The sequence below is a fragment of the Panthera onca genome, chromosome C1 (genome assembly GCF_046562875.1).
Source record: "Panthera onca isolate mPanOnc1 chromosome C1, mPanOnc1 haplotype 2, whole genome shotgun sequence".
NCBI classification, from domain to species: Eukaryota; Metazoa; Chordata; class Mammalia; order Carnivora; family Felidae; genus Panthera; species Panthera onca.
In genome coordinates, this window is record NC_138346.1 from 187601854 (window position 1) to 187624372 (window position 22519).

At 49.1% G+C, this 22519-nt stretch overlaps 1 protein-coding gene across 3 annotated transcripts in view; it reads right to left on the minus strand.

Annotated features, from left to right (window-relative positions):
• Positions 1–22519, minus strand: part of SZT2 (SZT2 subunit of KICSTOR complex) — a 52209-nt gene that overhangs the window by 26363 nt on the left and 3327 nt on the right. For all 3 annotated transcript variants that reach the window (XM_060621210.3, XM_060621209.3, XM_060621212.3), the window contains exons 2-18: positions 15415–15540; positions 14466–14639; positions 13996–14166; positions 9776–9907; positions 8894–9035; positions 8391–8497; positions 4680–4890; positions 4278–4448; positions 3629–3863; positions 3309–3438; positions 2416–2558; positions 2030–2182; positions 1777–1891; positions 1345–1562; positions 1033–1248; positions 572–650; positions 233–327 (exon numbers count right to left, since the gene is read on the minus strand). In XM_060621210.3, coding sequence (XP_060477193.2) covers positions 233–327; positions 572–650; positions 1033–1248; positions 1345–1562; positions 1777–1891; positions 2030–2182; positions 2416–2558; positions 3309–3438; positions 3629–3863; positions 4278–4448; positions 4680–4890; positions 8391–8497; positions 8894–9035; positions 9776–9907; positions 13996–14166; positions 14466–14639; positions 15415–15540 — 2618 coding nt within the window. The remainder of the gene's footprint in view (positions 1–232; positions 328–571; positions 651–1032; positions 1249–1344; positions 1563–1776; positions 1892–2029; positions 2183–2415; positions 2559–3308; positions 3439–3628; positions 3864–4277; positions 4449–4679; positions 4891–8390; positions 8498–8893; positions 9036–9775; positions 9908–13995; positions 14167–14465; positions 14640–15414; positions 15541–22519) is intronic.

Here is a 22519-nt window from a genome sequence, read left to right on the forward strand (position 1 = left end):
GGCTGACAGTGTGGAGCCTGCTTGGGATTCTCTCTCTCTCTCTCTCTCTCTCTCTCTCTGCCCCTCCCGCCTCCCCCCAAAAAACTTAAAACAAACAAACAAACAAACAAACAAACAACAAACAGCACCCTTACCCCGACTCTCCTGCAGCCCGGGAGACAGAACTTCAGGGGTAGTAGGGAGAAGGGAGAATGTGGAGAGAGGCAGCTCTCCAGGCAGACCCGGGTCTCACCTGTCTTTGGTGGAGGTAGAGTGTGGGGGGAAGAGGATGTACTGGACAACACATGTGTGCCTCTCTTCGCCTGCAGCCTGCCCCAGGGGCTCATTCTGGGGGCAGAATGGGAGATCTTGGGTAAACCTCAGCCAAGCCAGAGACTTGGCCCGGCCCAGCTCTGGCCCCCAGAACTCTAGCCCCTTGCCACGTTGTCCTGGGACTGGCCTCAGGCTCTGGGTCCTCTGGCCACAGGGTCCCCATGAGGCACCGTTTCCAGCAGCCCCAATGCAGCTCAGAGGCAAGTGTCCCTCCAGTGACAGACCTTGTTGGGGAGGTGTCACAAGGGATGGCACACACCTGAATTGGAAGCTCCAGGACCATGTTGATGATTCCTTCCCCACTGCAGGCAAAGTGGAACCCTTCTGACAGTCGGACTCTGAAGCCCCGTAAAGGTGGGGGCGGCGACAGGATGAGATGGGAGAGAGATGCTCAGAGTCCGTCCCCCTGCCCCATGCCACTTCCATGCCCACCTCCCAGCAGCCATCCAGGCAGACCCGTGTGCTGACAGCCCTGTTCAGACTACTGGTGCCTCAGGTGCAACAGCTCTAGCTGCACAGGCCAAAGTGAACAGACCTGGGGGAGGGGCAGGGGAGGGCAGTGGCAGGCGCTGCTCTGCGCTAAATCCTGTGCAGAACAGCAGTGGCTCAGAGGCTTAGAGATGGGCGGGCTCTGACTCAGGCTTCCTGCCAGCGGTCACCCAGAGTCTATGCTTGCTCTCTCCCTGCCCTGAGCTGCCCGGCCAGGCTTGGGTAACATACTCGGTGAGGACAGAGAGGAGCTGCGCGATGGCGCTGAGTGGCAGTGCGGGGACCAGGCCCGATGGGATGCTCCAGAGCCAGCGCTGGTGGTAGAGGTAGCGGGACAGCGACGCTAGGCTAGAGGAGGCTGAGCGGCCTGACACCAACGGCAGTGGCCCTGGTGGCTCCAGCGTCAGTAAGAAGGGTGCCCGGTAGTCCAGGGGTAGCTTCTCATACCTGGACAATGGAGGCAATCGCTTGATCTCCGCTCATTCCCAGCTACGCCCCAGCCCTCCCACATGCCCCGGCCTGGGCCCCAGCCTCTACACCAACCTGATGAGTAGCTTGTCCAGGGGTTTATGCAGGACCACAAGGCAGGGCCGGTCAGACAGGGCCTGCTGCGGGCCCAGCATGGGGGGGGACTTGGAGGGAGAGCTGCCCCCACCAACACCCCCCAGCCCTTTTCGTTTGACCTTGGGTGTTGGCTCCTTGCTTTGCACCCGGTGGGGGAAACGCAGCCGCAGGATCTCTTCCCGCAAGCCCGACACAATCTGAGAAGAAATGTGATCAGATCCTCCTAACCCCGTCTCCTATAGATCTGGGAGAAAGGGTCCCCAGATAAAGTGATTCAGCCCTCTACTCCAAGCATTCCTTGGCCTGGGGGCTCCTTTCTCCACTGGCCCTGGCCTTGTGCAGTTTGTGGGGAAGGAGCTAGTCCACTCTACAGGGCTCCTAGGTCTGGGAGTCAGGCAGTGCCCAGCTTACCTTGTGCCGGGCCTGGGCCGGTGTGCCGATGGGAAAACCCAGACGAAGAACCATGCATGGGGCCTTGGAAATGATGCGGACCATGTAGAAGGAGGAGGGGGGCTGGTCTGGGGCACTAAGGAAAAATGGGGGTGAGTGAGCAGCCCTAGACTGGGAGTAAGTGGGTTGAGAAGGAGGGGGGAGGTCTGGGGTCAGAGGAAGAGACATGGGATGCAGTGGAGGGGGAGGAGTGAGGGGACATCATTTTGCCCACCTGGAGAGCAGCTTCACATAGGAATAGCCCTCGACCAGCACGAAGCTGCTCCAGTCCCGGAGCAGAGAGGTCAGCGAGGAGTGAGAGATCCTGCACTGCACGGTGCTGTAGCGCCCATTGCTGCCGGGAGTGTGCAAGTGCTTGGGAATTGGTCTGGAAGACAGGTGCACAGAGGTCACATCTCACAGCCCCAAGCTTGGGGACAAAAAACAGATAAATTGCTACTTCTCTCTTCTGGGTGCTATCTGAGGATGTGGGGGTGGACGAGCAGGAAGACCAGGAAAGGAAAGGGTCATCGTTTTTCCTTGGCTAAAGTTGGTGAGGGCTCATCTGCTGTTCCCCTTTCCCATCACCCCCTGTCCCCTCAGCCCGTGGAGGGTACCCACGTGTCGTGCTCCAGGATCAGTACTAGGCGATGCATGTGCAGCCATCGCTGCCACGAATTAGCATCCATGGACAGCACTGGCTTCCAGTAGGCAGCGAACTGGGCGTGGGATGAGTCAGATCCGCTGTGCTGCAGGGAGAGCACCTGGGGACAGGAAGGCCTGTCCTATAGAAGCACTTGTGGACAAAGAGGGCACAACCTCCAAACAGCGAACAGGACCGGGGGCCCAGGGGTCGGAGATGGCAGTGGTTTACGGCCAAAGGAACTTAGAGCCCAGCCTGAGACAGAAGCGAAAAACAGAGGCCTCTAGTATGAAGGCCAGATTAGGATGAGCTCAGAAACAGACCATGTAGCCCTTTAGAGGTAAATCCAGGCAAAGGATGGAGCCTGCCACGTTTCCGTCACTGACTTAAGAGGAATGCCGCTAAATGATGGGAGGAACTCGGGATGAGGCCACCACACGCCAGCATAAACCCCCACTCATGGTTCAAGGCTGACAACTGTGGGCTGAGTGCGAAATAAGCACAGGACAAAGGAAGCTATGGTCTTCAGGAGGCGCACAGTTGAGGGTGGTTGGCACTGGTGGAAAATAGAGTTGCCAGAGAAAGCCAGAGTATGTCACATGGAGATGGGGCGAAGGGGCTCACAGTCAGCTGGGATGCCACCACCTACACGACACCCGTGGTCTGTCGAGGACAGCCTCTCTCTACAGACCCTTCTCTGCCAGGAACTTGGAAGGAAGGAGAATTGCTCTCAGGGATAAAGCTTAGAATTCTGGTCCAGGTGCCTCAGACACGAGGGAAAGAAAGAGAAGGTGGTTCTGGCCTCCAGAAGCTGTGCCAGTCCAACATGGGCGGGCATGAAGCAGGGATCCCGAGCATCAGGGCTACTCACCGGGGTGGTGGAGCCAGGAGGGATATAGAAGAGTGGCACCCCACTCTTGGTGCTGTCAGGAAGCGTGAAATGTTCTGGGACCGAAGAGAAGGACTGAAGGTGGGCTAGCATCTGGTCCGTCTGGTTAATGCTGCAGAACAAGGGCTGGCCCTGAGTCACACCTGACTGTGGCGGGTACGGAGGAAGGCAGCTCGGGGGGGCACCTGGGACCCTCGACACGAGCCTGCTCCTCAGGGGCACTCTCTCCAGCTCCCAGTTTCACACCTCTGTCCCTCCCACACAACAAACGGCGTCGCTCACTGAGTGGTGACCTCACTCACCTCTGCAACGTGTTCCAGAACCGCCGGATAACATGGGTACGATATAGTGAGCGAATGGGTTGCCTTAGCGCACAGGACACATCATGCAGAATGTCATAGCCGCCTTCCATCGTCACTTCCACCCGTGTTCCTCGAGGGCCCTCCGGCTCCAGGGGCCAGGGCGCCACAGCCACATACTCAATGCGCATGTTGTGTTTCCACAGCAGCACCAGCTTCACCTCCAGCTGAGACCCTCCTTCAGGGGAAGCAGGAGGCTACTCAGGGGAAGAAGGGACAGGACTCCAGCCTGGGACTGAGTTCTATCCGAAACCCCCACCTACCTCATGGAACTCTAGCCTGGCTAAAGGTTCCAAGCATGGTTCCAGAGATTTCAGGCCTAGAGCCTGCCAACTGCCACAAACAGAAGTTTACAGGAGTGATCTGAAAACAGAGCCAAGTTCAGGACACCACACCAACCTCAGCTGACTTCTCTCTGGCAAAGGAGATGGAACTGGGAAGCTAAATGCTAAGAAGACTAACCCCTGAAGGCAGCTCAGAACCCATGTGTCTCAAATGACAAGCAGAATCTCATGTGTGATACCGAGGTGGCTTCTGCTTTGCCCAGCAGGTCTGACCCTTGTATGATGTGGCAGGGTTTAGTGACCCTTACCTTTGGCCAGGGTGACTTCTCGAACACTGTAGCCCTCTCGAAGCCGTACAGACACGGTGCTGACCAGGTCGGCTGGCACCTCCTTCTCAGTGTGCTTCTTCCGGCGCAGAGCCAAGGCAGGGTTGCTGCTTGCAGAGACCAGGTGCTCGTTAAATAAGCGGTGCTGAGAGCCTAGAAGACCAGCAAGGATGTGCAAGAGGCAGGCGGTTCTCTGTGAGCCTACAGAGATCTAGGGGGAGGGGCTACGCTGAAATCCCGGGGAGAGAAGAGTGTCAGAACAGTCAGCCCCAGGCACGCGCTCAATCTCTCTAGGGACCAGAACTCTCAAACCATTCCCGAATCACCTCTGGGTCCGTGCTACACTCCCCTGCCAGCCCCCACTTGCCCCAGTCTGATCCTCACCGCAGTAATACTCAGGATTCAGGGCTTCCCCACTGCGCAGGAAGGAGTAGAGGAGAAATGCCCGGTGGTAGACAGTCAGACCCAGGCTGCCTGGTTCTGGCTCAGGACAAGTGGACAGGTAGGAACCAAACGTGGCCATTGCGATGAACTTCATCAATTCCACATTGGGCACGTGGCCAAAACTGCAGTCATAAGAGTAAACTCCTCCCACCTAGAGAAAATGAGGAATTAGAGGCACCAAAAGAGGCACCTGAGAAGGAAGTACAAAAAAGTGGAAGAGACTGGGCTGGGTGGCTGCGCCCATCTCCCAGATGACAGAGCGGGAAGAGGGTCAACATTCTCCCAGGAAAGAACACTGCTCTGCAACTTTCCTTCCCTGGGCTCCTGTCTGAAGCCCATTCCATCTGGCCATGCCCTTTTTCAGAACGTCAAACACCAGACTGCACCACTCACTAAAGATTGTGAGAAATGGTTCATTGGCTTCCTGTCACCATCCGAGAGACGTCAGCGTCTCTAACAAAATGCTTCTCAAACCTTAGGGTACAAAACACCTGGGGAATCGCTTCTCGGCCTTTTGGCTAAGATCAAGTGCAAAACACCTGGGGATATTGTTAAAGTGCAGTAGGTCTGGGATGGGCCTAAGATTTTCCATTCCTAACAAGCTCTGTGGTGATGCCAATGCTGCTGGTCCATGGGCCATATTTTGAACCCGAAGCCTGTAGATCAGAGATTGGCAAACTACACATAACCTGTGTGCCAAATCTAGCACATCAGCCATTTTTATAAATAAAGTTTTATTGGAACAAAGCCATTCCCATTCATCTTGTCTATGACTGCTTCGATACGGTAAGAGCAGAGCTGAGTAGCTGCGACATCCGTTTGGCCAGCAAAGCTTAAAATACTGACTAGCTGGCCCCTTCAGAAAATGATGACAGACCTATTCTAGAAGGTTCATTCATATCCCTGGCCTCTCAGAGTTCCTGAACCCTCATTTCCAGAAACGAACTCTATTCCACTCACTTGCCTGCTGGCTACATGCTGGCTCTTAGCTTCACTTGGAACCACTTCATTTTTGCAATTTCAGTTGCCACATCCTACTGATTACACACAATTTTATCTCTTTGGATTCCTTCCATCCTCCTTCTCCTGCTGCTCTCTGACCTCATTAAGACTGCCAGCCCTCGAACCTCTACTCTTTCCAAGTCTATCCCTGGCCCTCTTGACTTTACTCCTCTTCCCCCTTAAAAGCCCAACTAGGATCACAACCTCTATACCTGGGTCCCAAATGGAGACAAGTGCAATGGTGTATAGGCTGACACCACATCAGAACATATGACACCCAACCCAGCAAGTCCTTCAGGGCTGTCCTCAATCCTGTTCTCCCAACTCTGGCCTCCCTCACAGTACTTACCCTTCCCTTTTCCTTCAGGGAGAGACCAGAGACCCTTAGCAGAATTATCTACATCTTCACTTCTATCCACTCCAAAAGAGTCCCTTGATCTACTTCTTGAGCCAACACCGTCCTGTCAATGTAGAGACTTTACTCCATCAGGTTTCCTTTTCTTTCCCTTATTTTCAAATCCTGCTTCCTCACGGTTCCTCAGAAACATGCTGGTATCTAGCTTAAAACAACAAAACAACAGGGGCGCCTGGGTGGCTTGGGCAGTTAAGCGTCCGACTTTGGCTTAGGTCATGATCTCACGGTTCATGAGTTCAAGCTCCGCACCGGGCTCTCTGCTGTCTGCACGGAGCCCGCTTGGAATCCTCTGTCCCCCTTGCTCTCTGCCCCTTCCCCGCTCGTGCTCTTACTCATGTTCTCTCTCAAAGATAAATAAACATTTAAAAACACAAAACCAAACAGAACAGAACCAAGCATCTGTCTCTTCCACCCTGCACTTCCCTCTGGCTACTGTTCTCGCTCTTGTTCCCCCACTTGATCTGAGCAGCCAAATTCCCTGTGTTAACACTCTTCCATCCACTGCAATCATTTCCCTGGCCACCTCTTCACTGAAATGACCTGAAGAAGATCCCCGTGACCTCTTAATCACCAAATCCAAAGGGTACTGTTCATTCCTCATTTTACACGATCTTTCTGCTGCCATCTCACACTGTTAACTACTTCTTTCCTCCCCAAACTCTGACTCCTTTGACATGAGAACCTCCTGGTTCTTGTCTGATTATTTCCCTTCATTCTTTGCTGGGTTCTCTTCTTACAAAAGACCTTTAAACACCGGTATTCCCCAAGGTTCTTCAGGGACCCTCTTCTCTTCTCAATCACCATCTGTAGGCTGACAAATTCTAACTCTCTCAACTAGTGCTGTCTCCTGAGTACCAGATCTGCATCTCCAACTGCTAACTGCTATGAATAGCAGCCATCTATTACATAATTATGCACTCTGCCGAGCACTTTAAATGCATTGTCGCACCCAGTGAAGTAGGCACCGTTATAATCTCCACTTACAAATGAATCCGACCAAGAATCAAGTGATGTGCCCAATGTCACACAGCTAATAAGCAGAGATGGGATTCAGGCCAAGTATGCCTAACCCCGAAGGTGATGCTTCCAACTGCTATCCCACGGATCCATAAGCGCCTCAAATGCAACATGCACAAACTTGGGCTCATCATCTTGTCCTCACTCCACCCCAGTTGCTTCTCCTCGTTTGCTCTGCTGGCTACCCAGCCACCACTGGAGTCACAAACTTAGAGACATCTTTAACCTCTCTTTCTTGCTCACCCCTCACACCTTGCTAATCATAAGTCATGCTGACTCCACCTCTTCATTTTCTCAATTCTATCCCCTTGTCTCTTACCCTTTATCCCCCTAATTTAAGCCCTGCTCCTCTCTCACACTGACCACCACAATTAATAATCTCCCGGCCTCCACTCCGGATTTCACGCAACAGCAAGAGTGACCTTTATAAAACATAAACCCAACTAGTGGCTTTCCTTATACTTACCCACGTCACCCACAGAGTTATGCTGAAATGCCGTAATACAGCAGAACCAGCTCTTCGTGTTCTGGCCAGTGCCTACCCTCCAGCCTTGTTTCCCAGAGTGCTTTGCCTCCCACCCTACAGTCCATCAATCCAAACTGGCTGTGGTTCACTGAAAATTCCTATTCCTTCCTTTGCTCAAGCTAGTTTTTGGGTTTTCTGATCCTTGCAATGAAAATGGTAATCACTCATCTAATGGGGGAGATGAGGCTGGAAATGGCTGTCAAATTTCAAAACTTGCACTCTTTTTACTATAACATGCTGTTTCCCCACACCCTGAGGACAAAGATGAGAGTCCTCTCCCACCACTGCCATCTATCCTGTTCCATTTTTTTTTTAATTTTTTTTTTTAACGTTTATTTATTTTTGAGACAGAGAGAGACAGAGCATGAACGGGGGAGGGTCAGAGAGAGGGAGACACAGAATCCAAAACAGGCTCCAGGCTCCGAGCTGTCAGCACAGAGCCTGACGCGGGGCTCGAACTCACAGACCGCGAGATCGTGACCTGAGCCGAAGTCGGCCGCTCAACCGACTGAGCCACCCAGGCGCCCCCATCTATCATGTTCTAGACAGGACACCTATTCCCCCCACCGACACACAAGCAACTACGTTATTGGCTTTATGTGGGAAATCATCCCCTGTAAGAAAGTAACCAGGCATATCCAACTTTGTGATATACCACACTTCCCTCTCATCCTTTCTAGAAAGTCCTCACCTGCACAAAGGAACAAGCCACGGTGCCACTGCGAAGCTGGTTCAGCAATGTCTCACAGACAGCAACATCAGGGACACTGGTCACCCCATCTGTGATCACGATGATACCTGGGGCAGGAAATATCAGACAGATCTGGGGACACTGACCAGATCAAAGCTACAGGGGGGCATCCAATTGATGGGGCCCTTCAGACCTCAGTGTCTACCGACTGATGTGTTTTATGATCCACACCCTTCCCTTTTCCCTTCCCTCCTGCTTCTCCCTCCTGAGTGCTGGACCCCAGTCTCCGAAGTGATGTCCTTGGAGCTCGACTCCCTCCCACTAGGGTCCTGGATGGTTGTCAGAGCTGGGGGTGCTTGAGAGAGATGCTCAAACACACACACAAGGAGACAGATCCTCTTCTCTGGGGCCCACTGGTCCCCTGGAACCTGTATCTATACTGCTAATGCCCCCTTCCCATACCCTCCTATTTCCCCAGCCCCACCAAATGTCCTTCTACTGACCTGCACTAGAGTTTGAAGGGAGCAACTGCAGTGCCAAGATGCCTTGACGAATCATACTGACCAACCCAAGGTCAGCTGTCACCATGGAGACTCCCACCTTCCGGCCAGGGGGCTCCCCCGAGTCTGGGGACTGGTCTTCGGCCTGGCCCGAGTTACAGATGAGACAGAATGGGTCAGAGAGAATTACCGTCCCTCCCATCCACAGCAAAGCCAGAATTTACAGCCCAGCACTGCCACCCAGGCCTGACAGGCCTACTCCTGTGAGGACCTCAACCCCTTGCCATGCAGCCAAGTCCTGACTGTGCTTGCTCTCCTAGCATGTGCTCAGATGCTGACAAGGAGTCGGACACCAGATGAAGCACCAGATTATACTGGAGCAGGCTTCTCCACCTTTTATGGCCCCTTTCCCATCACGATTATGAAATATTTTATACATCAATCGAATTAAGTCTTCAGACATAGAGCACTCAATTTGCTTGGCTACTTCTAGGATATCCAAAGGAATGAGCCAAGTGCATTCTAGTGAGTTCAAGCAGCTTTATCCCTGACTGAACAAAATCGTAGCGATCAAAGCCACACACGATCACCTTCTCAGATCCACTGGGGGAGGAGATCTAGGACTGAAAAAGACACCAGCACACGGTCTTCACGTTTTCTCCTGGCAAGAATGTGTGTCTTGGGAATGTATCTGAGCCCTCCTCCTCCAGCAGGGAACCTGTTGCGTGCACTCACCAGCGCTTCTAACCTTGGCTCACTCTGGCTTTTAGCCCCTTTCCCTGACCTCTCTTCCCTCTGTACTGGGGCTTGTCCTTCCTCTCTCCCCTCTGTCCCTTAAGAGCTCCTCTTTCTAAGTGGTCTCCACCCACTTTCTCTCCCACATACCTGACTCTGAGGGTCATACTGCTGCTGCAGCATGGTGGCCACCTTGTCCTCAAAGAGACAGAGCTGTTCATATACCTGCTGCAGGAACACCTCCCGCTGGGAAGGGTCCAAAAGGCAGCCCTGTACCAGCACCTGAGAAGCACAAGGGAAAGACCAAGAAATGAAGGTCAGGGGGACACTGGAAAGTACTCTTCTGGTGTGCCTATGTATCTCCACAGCTCTCTCTAGGCGCTCCTGACTTCTCGTGCAAGCAGGGTGACTAAATCCACAGCCAGTTCTTCTCGTGTCAGATCATCTACTCCACCGGGGATACCAGGCCGTTAGTTATCTTCATCTGGGTTCACAACCTTCCTCTGCTTACGGTCCTGCACACTGGGTTTCCCCAAGCTCCCACATGGGGGTGCCATAAGAGCTTCCATCTTGGGTCATCAGACAGCCCCACCTCAGCCTGGCAAAGCCTTTCTCATTCCGACTCATACATTTTTATTCTTGTTGATCTTGAAGCACTGCACACAGAGGCAGCTCTGGACCTTTTTTCTTTTCGGTACAACATCATCTTCCCTGTGAATGTTCCTTCCTTCCTTTTCCCCTCAGCAGGTAACTCCTACCCCCCCCCCCCCTTCTTCATAGAGAAAGGAAACCAGTCAGCAGGAACTCCCTGCTTGCCTTAACCCCAGGGGGGTACTACTCTCCAACCACCGAAAACACCCACAATATTTACTCGAAGTTTGTATCTGTGTCCTTGTTCTTCTTTTGAAACTCTGAAGAAACGATTCCTCATCCTCTTCTGTTTCCCAAAAGCTAATCTCTCCAACTAATCTTGGACCTCTTGCCTAATGCCTTCATTCTCTCTCCATGGGGTTCCTTTCCTCCTCCTTTCAACATAAATGAAGTGCCCCCATCCTAGAAATTTCATACGGGCCTGGTGGTCCCTGGGAACTCTCCTTTCAGACTCCTACAACCTTTTCACAGGCCCACTACTCCCCTACCCCTGCCCTCCTGCGCAACAACTACTTCTTCACTCCCTATTCGGAACTGGGGAAATGGGTGGTCACAGCCGGGAGAGGGGGACTCTGTAAGTCCACAGGCCTAAGAGAAGAAAAATGGAATCAGAGGAATAGTAGGGACTGGGGTTATAAGGTGAGAAAGATGTTCACAGCTATATTGTTTAGATGTGAAAAGTGGGTCAGCCCAAGAATCCTACACTAGGGTTTGGCCAAATATATAATGATAAATTGTGATGAAATATCAAACCAAGCAGCAATTAAAAATCATATTTTCAGGGGCGCCTGGGTGGCTCAGTCGGATGGGCGGCCGACTTCGGCTCAGGTCATGATCTCGCTGTCCGTGAGTTTGAGCCCCGCGTCGGGCTCTGTACTGACCGCACAGAGCCTGGAGCCTGTTTCGGATTCTGTGTCTCCCTCTCTCTCTGACCCTCCCCTGTTCATGCTCTGTCTCTCTCTGTCTCAAAAATAAATAAACGTTAAAAAAAAAAAATCATATTTTCAAAGAATACTTAGTGACAAGGAAGAATGCCCATATTATAGATTTAAAAAGCAGGATGTAAAATTATGTGTCTGGAATCAGCCTGATAGTTTCTTCTCCTCTCTTTGGATGGTGGTGGCGAGGGAGGATAAACAAGTACTCAAAAGCAAGAAGGAAATTCCATAAAATGTTAATTGTAGTTATTTCTGGGTGGTGTATTATGGGTAAGCTTTGTTTTTCTTTATATTTTATGTATTTTTCAAGTTTCCTCCAATGGACATACATTATAAAGGTGATTTAACTTGTTCTGTTTTTTATTTTTTTAAATGTTATTTGAGAGAGAGAGAGCACGCGCACGCACGCACATGCATGTGAGTGGGGGGAGTGGGGCAGAGGGAGAGAATCCCAAGCAGAGTGGGCTCCATGCTGAGCTCAATCCCATGACCCTGGGATCATGACCTGAGCAAAATCAAGAGTTGGGACACTCAACCAGCTGAGCCACCCAGGTGCCTCTTTTTTTGTTCTGTTTTAAGGAACAGTAGAATACATCTTGGGGAGCTTTAGAGATGGTGAGGAAGCTAGCCCAGGGCTAACAAGTGGCCCTGAGGGCTTAAACTGAGTAAGCCTGCTCCTTCTCCATAGCTGTTGGCCTTGTTCAGGGCTCACCTCCCCTCCTGTACTGCAATAATCTTCGGCCTGTTCTTCCCAATGCAGAATTTGCCCCCCAGTCCATCTTTCTTCCTGGCTACAAACCAGCCTGATCTTCCCAGTGTACAAATCTGATCTCATAACTGTCCACTTAAAAACCTTCCATTTTTAACAGTTAGAATAACAATGAACAGTTTTAATAGCTAACTTTTCCGTGTTTTCTATGGGGCAGGCACTGTTCTAAATGCTTGATATATATGAACTCAGTCACCACATAATATCAGTACTGTTAATCTTCCCATTTTGAAGAAAAGACAGATGTACAGAGAGGTTAAGTTATTTGCATAAGGGCACACAGCAAGCAAATACAGGGGGTGTGAATCTAGATCCAGCGCTTGTCATCATCACCACACTAAACTCTCCTATAGTTCTTAGCCATGACATTCAGGGTCTCTCATAATTCTGCCTCTACTTCTCTCTCATCTCCTCTTTACCACCACTCCCCACCTCCACATTCAAATACTACTGTGTCAAACAGAATAATGTGTAGTCCCCTAGAGCACCTGTGACCAAGAGCACAATCTCACAGCTCTGCAGCTTTGCTTTTGCTGGCCCCTCTGTCTGGAAAGCCCACTCCCCTTCTTTGAAGGGCTAACCTCAATCCTTCCTTCAACACTCAGTTCAAATGCCTCTCTGTCCAAAAGTCTTCCCTGGGTTTGGCTGGCTGCTCCCTCTTGGTGCTCCCACAGCATTCGAGTCATTACTTAACTAGTGTCTTTATCACATTCGACCGAAATTACCTCCTTTAATATCTGTCTCCCCTACTAAAATCTCAAGTCCTCCCATCAGGACAGGGACAGTGCCTGATTCATCTGTGACTGCAGGACCTAGCCCAGGCCTCGCATAGATCAGGCTTCAGTAAATGTTTGCTGAAATGAACCAAGTGTGGAGTGATTACCTAACACTCATGCTTTCCCGGTCTTGGCCATCAGTGCCTGAGAAGCCCGGCCTCTGTCTGGGGATGCAGGCCACAAGCAACAGTCCTAACAGCTGTGCTAGGAGAGCACTTTAATCCACAGCAGTGGGCTGGGATCCAGACACGCACCGACTGCCTTGTAGATCTCGGGTCCTCAGGAGCTGTTCCTTGCATCCCTATCTCAAAGCGAGTTTGACAGCCAAGGTGACAACATGGCCATTAGGGGCAGTTTCAGGGTAAGCCCCTAACAGTGAGTTGAAGGTGGTTAAGAGCAGATGAGGGGAAACTGGGCCACTGCTTATCTAAGCCAAAAACAGATATTCCAGTAACAGACCTGGCCATTCTCCAAAAGGAGTGTCTTGTGATGGCCTGTTTGGGTGTTGGATAAGGCTCGTAATTATCTGTATGGTCAGCATAACACCCGGCACTTCACAGGGCCCTCAGGGAAGATGACCCTCCTCTGTCGTTGGAAGAAATTATGGTTCTGGGCATATGTTACATTTCAAAATCATAAAATTATTCTAAAAGATCATCTCCTAGAGGTAGTGCCAGGAGTCAGGATATAAGCAAACCCTCTAATCAAATTAAAAGGAGGGTGGTAGTGGCAGCATGAAACAGACATCCAGTGGCGAGAACCACAGCCTTGCAGAAGGAGTGGGAGAGGCATTTGTCCAATCAAGGCCAACGGACCTAAAGCTCGTGAGAAGGCTCTTTTAAAAAAAAATTTTTTTTTAACGTTTATTTATTTTTGAGACAGAGAGAGACAGAGCATGAACGGGGGAGGGGCAGAGAGAGAGGGAGACACAGAACCGGAAGCAGGCTCCAGGCTCTGAGCCATCAGCCCAGAGCCCGATGCAGGGCTCGAACTCACAGACCGCGAGATCGTGACCTGAGCTGAAGTCGGCGCTTAACCGACTGAGCCACCCAGGTGCCCCGAGAAGGCTCTTTAAGAGCTGAGGAATGGATCCTTCTCAAGAGGAGACAGACTCAGAGACGATTGGTAAACAGGTTGGGACTTTGAAAATAGACAGTAGAGACAGAATAAGGACTTAGTCAATGGACTACCAGAAATGAGGTCTGAGGGTACAAACTTGGAGAAAGGATGCGATACCTGGTGGGCCTGCAGGCCAATGATTGAGGAGTAGGCCTGGATAGTTATGTAGATCTCAGGCTGGAAGTCGATGCAAGATCCGGGCACTCGGAAGGGTCGAAGCAGCCCGCCTAGGCAGCGGGAGAGCGCATGGAAAACTTCATCAAACAAGATCTCCCCTGTGGAATCATCCTGAGGGCAATGCAGAGAAAGATCTCTCGAATGTGAGCAAAAGCAGCCCTGAGCAGAGGGCAGAAACAAGCAGCTTCCGTGGGTCAGTGGAACTCCCATCTTAAAGTTGGTCACACCCCCAAATACAGTGCCACGTGTGGAATGGGACGTCTTCAAACGCTGACCATTTAAAAGCCTGTTTCCTTTCCATGATGGTAGACTGGGATCACTGTTCACATCTCTGAGGCCTCTCCCTCTCCTCCTCACCCCCTACTCCATCCCTTATTCCTTCTTCCCACTGTCTCCCTTTAGTCCCTTACCACAATGCCAGTAGACGGGCTAAGGTCGAGCTCAATGACAAATCGGTACTGCCAAGCCAGGAAGGTAACCCGGGTAGAAGGTACAAGGAGGAATGGCCTTGGGACCACTGGTTCATCTGGCTGCCACCCAGGGGGCAGGACGCTGAGGACTTCCAACTCCTGCTCAGACTGGAGCTGACAATTAGGACAGAGAGAAAAGGAAAGGGTCAGGGAAGAGTCACCCCTTTATTTCCTGGACCTGAACTTCTTCTTCTTCCTTTTTTAAAAAACTTTTTTAAAATGTTTATTTTTGGGGCGCCTGGGTGGCTCAGTCGGTTAAGCGACCGACTTCGGCTCAGGTCATGATCTCGCGGTCCGTGAGTTCGAGCCCCGCGTCGGGCTCTGTGCTGACAGCTCAGAGCCTGGAGCCTGTTTCAGATTCTGTGTCTCCCTCTCTCTCTCTGACCCTCCCCCATTCATGCTCTGTCTCTCTCTGTCTCAAAAATAAATAAACGTTAAAAAAAATTTAAAAAAAAATGTTTATTTTTGAGAGAGAGAGAGAGAGAGAGAGAAAGTGTGTGCACCAGAAGGACAGAGGGAGGGAGACACAGAATCTGAAGCAGGCTCCGGGCTCTGAGCTGTCAGCACAGAGCCTGACATGGGACTCAAACTCATGAACTGTGAGATCATGACCTGAGCCGACTGAGCTACCCAGGCGCCCCGTCCAGGACCTGAACTCTTGTATCCAAAATGGCAAACCACTGGTTCTATCTCCTGCAACCCAACTATATACTCTTCCTACTTGGAAAATTAAAATTTCCTGGGTGGAATCATTTTCTGGGAAAAGTCACTTGCCCCTTCTAGAATGAGACCCATTAGAGTTCGTCTCCTATCCTGTTTCTAGGACCCCCTTAAAAAAGCAGATCCTTCTGAGCCAGCCCCTCCCATCCTGTAGGTTTCTGGGCCTCACCAGCATCTCCTGAGGTGTAGCCTGCACAGTTTGATGCAGGTGATTGAGGAACCAAGCCAGGCGGACATTTCGGGAGATTCGATAATCTTTTTTCATCAACAGGAACACCTGCCCAGCTTCTTCCACCTGGAGACAAAGAGACATTAGAAATAATCTAGAAAAATTCACTGAGTTCCTGGTATACATAGATCGCTGTGCAAGTGACTTGTTCAAGGAGTTCACAACACGTAAGGGAGAGGCAAGGCAGCAGAGGAGAAAAATTAGCTCCCCCCTCAGGGCAACGTGTTCCCAAGGACTCAGTTCTCTGGTCCCATTCCCCTTATGTGTACTTCTGTGTTGACCAAGTGCCCTTTTAACATTATTGAATGTGTAGGTGTTTTTCCTATAAGCTACAAGCTCGTTAAGGGTGGGGATTGTGTCTTGCTCTATGTGTGTGTCCCTATGCTTGGCAAATTGCTGACAACAAAGCAGATACTCAGTAATGCTGGACACTTCCTCCTAATAAGCCTTGACGACAGCGGCCCCTAAAGGACTCTTCACTGGGTGACTAGCAAGCCCGCTGACTGCCTCAAAATTAAACTCCTGTGGGTCACGACCCACATTTTCCCCACCCTCCACACTTCTCAGTGCAGTGGTCAGTGCTCCAGCTCCTTCCCACCACTGCCTCAGAGGCAGCTGGCTCCGCGGTGTCCGGACAGGCATCAGTTCCCTTACCCGTGTCCTTGTCCTTCCACTCATGAGCCGAATCTTGGCTCGGGATGAATTCGACGCTCTCCCTCATCCACACATATACCATGCCAGCGGCACTCTGACAGAGAGAAACCTGTCACTTTGCCAGGGGCACCAGCTCCAGCAGGACTTTACCTATCCCTTCACTTCTCCCTGGTGAGCAACCTCTCCCATCCCCTTCAGAACCTTTTCCCATCTCTCAGCCCCTGGGGGCCTGGCAGATAAACTCACCCACTGTTTCACAGAGAAAATAAGGGTCCACTGCCCTGAACTCCCCCAACATTTTTTCCTGACCAATCTTTACCTGAAATTCCTTTATTCCCTTACTCTAGCCTCTGATGAAAAGATGACTCTCCTTCTGGTTTAGACAAATTGCAAATTTCTCCCCCTGGGTCCCTGGCCGGTGAGGGGAAGGGCCAGGCGGTGAGGACTGAAGAGGGTGGTAGAAATAAACAGAAGCCAGTAACTGTTAAGAAATGTGGTACTGAAAGGAAGTGAAGGTTTCTTCCCTCCGAATGGGGAAATTTGAAGAAATAGAAAAAGCCCTGGAAAAGCAATAACGAAGGATGGTTGATGGCGGAGAGGAGTGTGGAAAGCAGACACAATGACTAAAGATGAAGAAAGCCATTCTTCTTCAGGACAGAAGGCCTGCTTCAAAAGACACAAAACAGGGGCACCTCGTGGCTCAGTTGGTTAAGCATCTGACTCTTGATTTCAGCTCAGGATCACAGAGCCTGCTTAAGATCTTCTCTCTCCCTCTTCCTCTGCCTCTCTCCCCTGCTCATGCTTGCTCTTGCTCTCTCTCTCTCTCTCTCTCTCTCTCAAAACACACACACACACACACACACACACACACACACACACACACACACAGAAACAGGTACTGGGAAATGGCATAGGTGGAAGCAGGCAGGAAACTCCCATTTCTGGGAGCACCTGTAATATATTCAACTCCCATTTCTGGGAGCACCTGTAATATATTCAACAGTCCCCTGGAGATGCTAAGTGCAAGAACTTCAGTTTCAGACGGCCTGGTGTGAATCCCAATTTGGCCTCTTCTTAGCCTGTGAGATCGGGGAAAAGGTACTTAATTAACCTCCTTAAGCCTCAGTGCCCTCATTTGTAAAATGGATATAATCCTAATACCGATCTAACAGTGTTGTTAAGGGGGCTAAGCGAAATCAGGTATAGGAAATGCTCAGCACAATGCCTGGCGCTCAGAAAGAATGTTATAAAAGTGAACTATCACCAGGTTATTACCGGACATAATAGAAGGCTCTTCACACTTGTACACTCAATCAGGCTTCACATAAAACACTTAACAGAAACAAACGGAGGTCCAAAAAAGTGAAATGATTTAACACAATTAGTAGGTGCAGGGTCAGAAGTCAGACCCAGGCCTCATGAGCTGCAAAGCCCAACTACTGAAGAGCGACAAGCGGATAAAACTGGGGGTTTAAGAACAGAAAAGATTTGAAGTGGTACCGAGAAAGAACACGATGGGTCTCTACAAGCATAAAGGATGCTCCGTCATAATCAGAAAGACAAAAAGGCAACTGAAATATCGATATAGGATTCAATATTATTTTGTGTTACGTCTCTATACTACCTAAAATCACACTATTCTCTATTGTGCTGCTTCTGTACGCCAGGCTAAGGTAGGTGCTGGCCAAGGATTTGTCCCAAGAGTTGGAGCAAGCTACTGAACTTTTTTTTCACAGAGCTATAATATTTTATCTGCATTTAAAAAAAAAAAAATTCCCTCTGGCTACCATGTGATTCAGAAAGATCCCCTGACAACCAGGGGAGATGGCAGTGGCCTAGACCAGAGCTACTCATAGTAGCCATTCTGTGAACTGTTTGAGACTGGTCTCCGATGAGACAGCACTTGTGCCAGAATGTAAAGCCAGTACTGCCTCTCATCGACAAAGCCTGGTTTTACACACACACACACACACACACACACACACACACACTCAGCTAACGCAACCTTCAAGACAAGTGAGCTTAGCTGCCATTTTAAGGACCCTTTAGAATAAGACAACAATCAGTGATTAATTGGAAGCAGTGGGGAGGAAGGAATGAAACTGTATCAAGGACGACTAAGATAGCCCTGGAAACCGGTAAGTTGCAGAATGATTTCCAAGTTAGTGAGAAAAATCAGATACAGGTATTTACCATCATTTCTAACCACCATTCCCCTCAAAAGGTCCCTTAAGATTGTACACCCTTATCACCAAGATGCTAGAAACAGCAAAGGGTCTACCGGCCAAGAAGGAATGTGCAGCAGTCACTTGCCCTCTGCCTGACCTTGGTCTCGGGATGGGATGCTCTCCTAAACCAGTCAAGCTCTCCCTCCGGACTGGCTGAGCAGGTGTGGGTGTGAGATTGATGCCCACTCTTGTCTAACTGATGGTGCTGGATCCCTGCCAAGGCTCTTATCTAGGAAAGGATGGGCTGGGGCCGGGAGTACTATCAGAATAGGAAGGATACCTGCATTCAGCAGTCCTTTGTTTATCATTCTATCTTCAGAGCCTACAGCAGTGCCTGGCACATCAGATGCTCCATACAAGTTGCTGAATAAGTGAATCTGCCATATGTTCTAAGCAAAGCAAAGTTGATGTTTAAAGCTAATAATCAGTACAACTCTTTTTCTCTACAACTCTTCTCAAGGTGAGATAATCTTAACACTAATCCCAGTACTATATTCCTCTGGTTCTTCTTTGGTAGTTAGTAAAGACTTTTTTTCCCCCAAATGCCAGCCTGTTTCAGCTATGCAAGAAAACACCATAGGAAGGAATCTGGGCCCATACTGAGATGGATTAAACAGAGGAGAACACACACCCATGGGTCAGCACCATAAGAACAATTGGGAACACTTGGTCACTCCACCTTCTAGGTCTAAAATGTTGGTGATTCTGGGTTTCACGAACGAATCTATGATCCCCTGCACTATGTTAGGCATGACAGGTTTCACTTCTGTCACACAGTCACAAAGCAGTTTAGAATTCTTCATGGCACCCACCAGTTTATAATGAAGAATTTGTGTACTTTGTAAATTTTGTTTCCCCTGCAAGTCTAGAAGCTCTAAGGAGGTAGAAGCTTTTGTCTATATGTTGTCCTTTGCTGTATCCCTAGCAACCAGCACAATGCCAAGACGTACTAGGTGTTCAAATATTTGTTGACCGAATGTGTGAGGGAAATGGCTCTCCCAAGCTATGTTTCTTCTGTTTTGAGCTATGTTCTGAATTTCTTACCACTGATTCCCAACTTTTCATTTTTAGCAACGTCTGCTCTGTGTTGTCCAAGAGATCCCATCCTTCCTCATCCACTTTATAGAAAAACGAGCCTATTTTATGTCTGGGTTTTTCTTTTGCTTCCACCAAAGTTGTTTTTACCAGGTTTTCACTACTATTTTCTTTTCAAATATTATCTCTTTTTTACAGTTCTTGGAATCTGGGGAAGGGCTGCAGGTGTGAGTTCTAATCGATTTGTTTTGAAAGAAAGTGCGATTTGATAGCTGAGCCTCTGGACTTGAACTTTATTTTCCTCCTCCATAAAACACTACCATGTATCCCAATGGCGTGTGAAAGTATAAATGCACGCATTAGTGTAACAAGTGAAAACAAGCAATTCATTGATCAGTTGCTGCTTTGTGTCTGGAAAGTCCCGCACAACCATTCAGTTCAGCTTTTTTGCTCGTCCCCATTTACCTGGCATAGCTGGATATTTCCTCACACTAAGCCAGAATCTGTCTTCTTGATATAATCTTGACCTTGAGATCTGTTCTCTTGAAAACATCTAACCCATTTCTGGTTTTACCCCTGGATAAAACCCAAAGGAAAGTCTGACCCTCTGCCAAAGGAGAATCTATCAAACATCCGATGGCAGCCCTGAGTCTCTGTTTCTCTGTAATAAACATCTCCTGAGTTCTTCAGGTAAATCTTAAAGAGCATTGTTTCAAGTTTCCCCACTATATCTTAGATCATATGCCTATGAACTCTGGCTGGTCTGTGTTTCAACTCAAAATGTGGGGGCTAGGATGGAACACAATACCCAGGTGAGGGCACAGATTCAGAGTCTCCTAAGTCCGACTGACTTTTACCATACTGTTGGCGCAGGGAACCTCCGTAACTTTTTCACTTGTGTTGCTGTCAAGACACATCCTCTGTTCTGTCCTCATGCAGCTGGCTTTTTGGGACATATCCAGTTATTCAATTAGTCCTGTTATATTGGATAAATTCAGTCTCTTATTCTATTGTAAAACCTAGAGTCCTGTTTTGTCTTTTAGCAAATCTCTTTCCAGCTTAATTTCCCTGCTAATTTCATCAGGATGCCATCAAGTCCTCATTCCTGTCCAAAGAGGACAAAGACATGGTGGGTGTGCATTCATTCATCGGTCAACAAATTTATGGAGGGCCAGCTACAGGCTAGCACCAGGCTAGGTCCTAAGGATACCATGAAAAGCAAAAACTGGCATTCTCTGCTCTCATAACATTTACCCCCTGTAATGGAGAAAAAAATTAATCAAATAATCATTCTACTAACTATATGATTACAAACTGAGTAAGTGTGCCAAAGGAAAAGAAAGTGGTTCTATGGCAGCATATAACAAAGTAACCTGACCCAAGCTAGGATCTTAGGAGAAAGTGACACTGAAGGTTGACTGGGGTTTGCTAAGTGAAGAGGAAAAGGGGAGAAAAAGCGGATGGAAGACACAGATGGGTGCTGTGCTATTAGTAAACGTTCTTTAGATTATTAGTTAGTAGACGGCTTGATTTCATTACAGTACAGCTTCCATTTCTCCACCTTGTCTTCGAAGTTATTTTGAATGACAGGGGTGCTGGGTGGCTCAGTCGGTTGAGCGACTGACGCTTGGTTTTGACTCAGGTCCTGATCCCAGGACTGTGGGATCAAGCCCCTGTGTCGGGCTCCTGCTGTGGAGCCTGCTTGGAACTCTCTCTCTCTCTCTCTCTCTCTCTCTCTCTCTCTGCCCCTCCTCTGCTTGTGCTCACACATGCTCTCTCAAACTAAAACGAACAAATAAATGTTATTTTGAATGATGGACTGACTGTCCAAGGCCAAGTGAAGCTTACGTAGTTAGATCATCAACCAGTTCTTACAGAATCCACTCTCTTGAAACCAGGAACATTGGCCTAACTTAATCTTTCTCACATTTCTCCCTCAAACATGACCCTTCGAAGTCAACAGCAACATGTTCAAACCATCATCTTGAAGTTTGCCTCACATTCAAGATGTAATTGATCAGAACCAGAAAACATAAGAATTTAAGCAGCTAAAATAGTATTTTTCAAAGTATGATCCAAGGACCAGGTGCATGAGAGTGGCGAGGTGCTTATTAAGATACAGATTCCTGGGCCCCAGCCAAACCAACCGAATTCGAGTTGACAGGACTCAGGAATCTAAATTCAACAAGCTCCCCAAGTGATTCTTCCGCTTTGACAAACCCTGAATTAGCTGTATTCTCTCGGCATCCACACTCACATGGAGCTTCAATGCCCTAATACGTAATCTCCCTGAGTCTGAAATGCATTACTCTTGGGACTAATCTGGCAAAGAGAAAGCAGGGTTTCAGAGTCAGAGACCTGGACTGAAATCTGGTTCTACTACTTGCTATCTATGTGAGCTTGAACAATTTACTTAATTTTTCCAGGACTCAGCTTCTTCATCGATAACATGTGGGTAAGAATATCTACTTCATAAGGATGTTGCTGCAATTAAACGTGAGAATGAGAACAATGGTAGAGGAAGCCTGTCATTCTCTGGAACATTTATTGAGGCCTACATACCATTTACAAGATGAATAATCCATTATTAGGCACTGTACTGCATACCATATATATCAGGATGACGGAAACATCGCCCGTCTCAATTTGTTTTTTGTTTGTTCTTTGCACCTGTCCCTTTGTGGTTAAGGTATAAATAATTTTTGAAGCCTTTTCCAACCATTATGCTGTTTTCTAACAGAATCCCATGAGGAGCGCCTGGATGGCTCAGTCGGCTGCATCCGACTCTTGACACTGGCTCAGGTCATGATTCCAGGGTCGTGGGATTCTCTCTGTCTCTCTCTGCCTCTCTTCCCCGCTCACGTGCGCTCATGCTAATAAAAAAAAAAAAAAAAAAATTAAAAATAAAGAATCCCATGAAGTCATGTAGACATTTTCTCCCTTGAACTGTCTGAAGGCTCCTTACCACTAGACTTATGCCACATAAGTCCTGAACCTCTAGCATGGACTCAGCCTGAATCTTCTTCTCATCTCTTACCAATCTCTTGCCAATTTAGAGCACCTAGAGGGATCAAACGTTGGTTCTGTTGCTGCTTATTAATACAAGGCCTTGGTGAAGTTACTGTGCC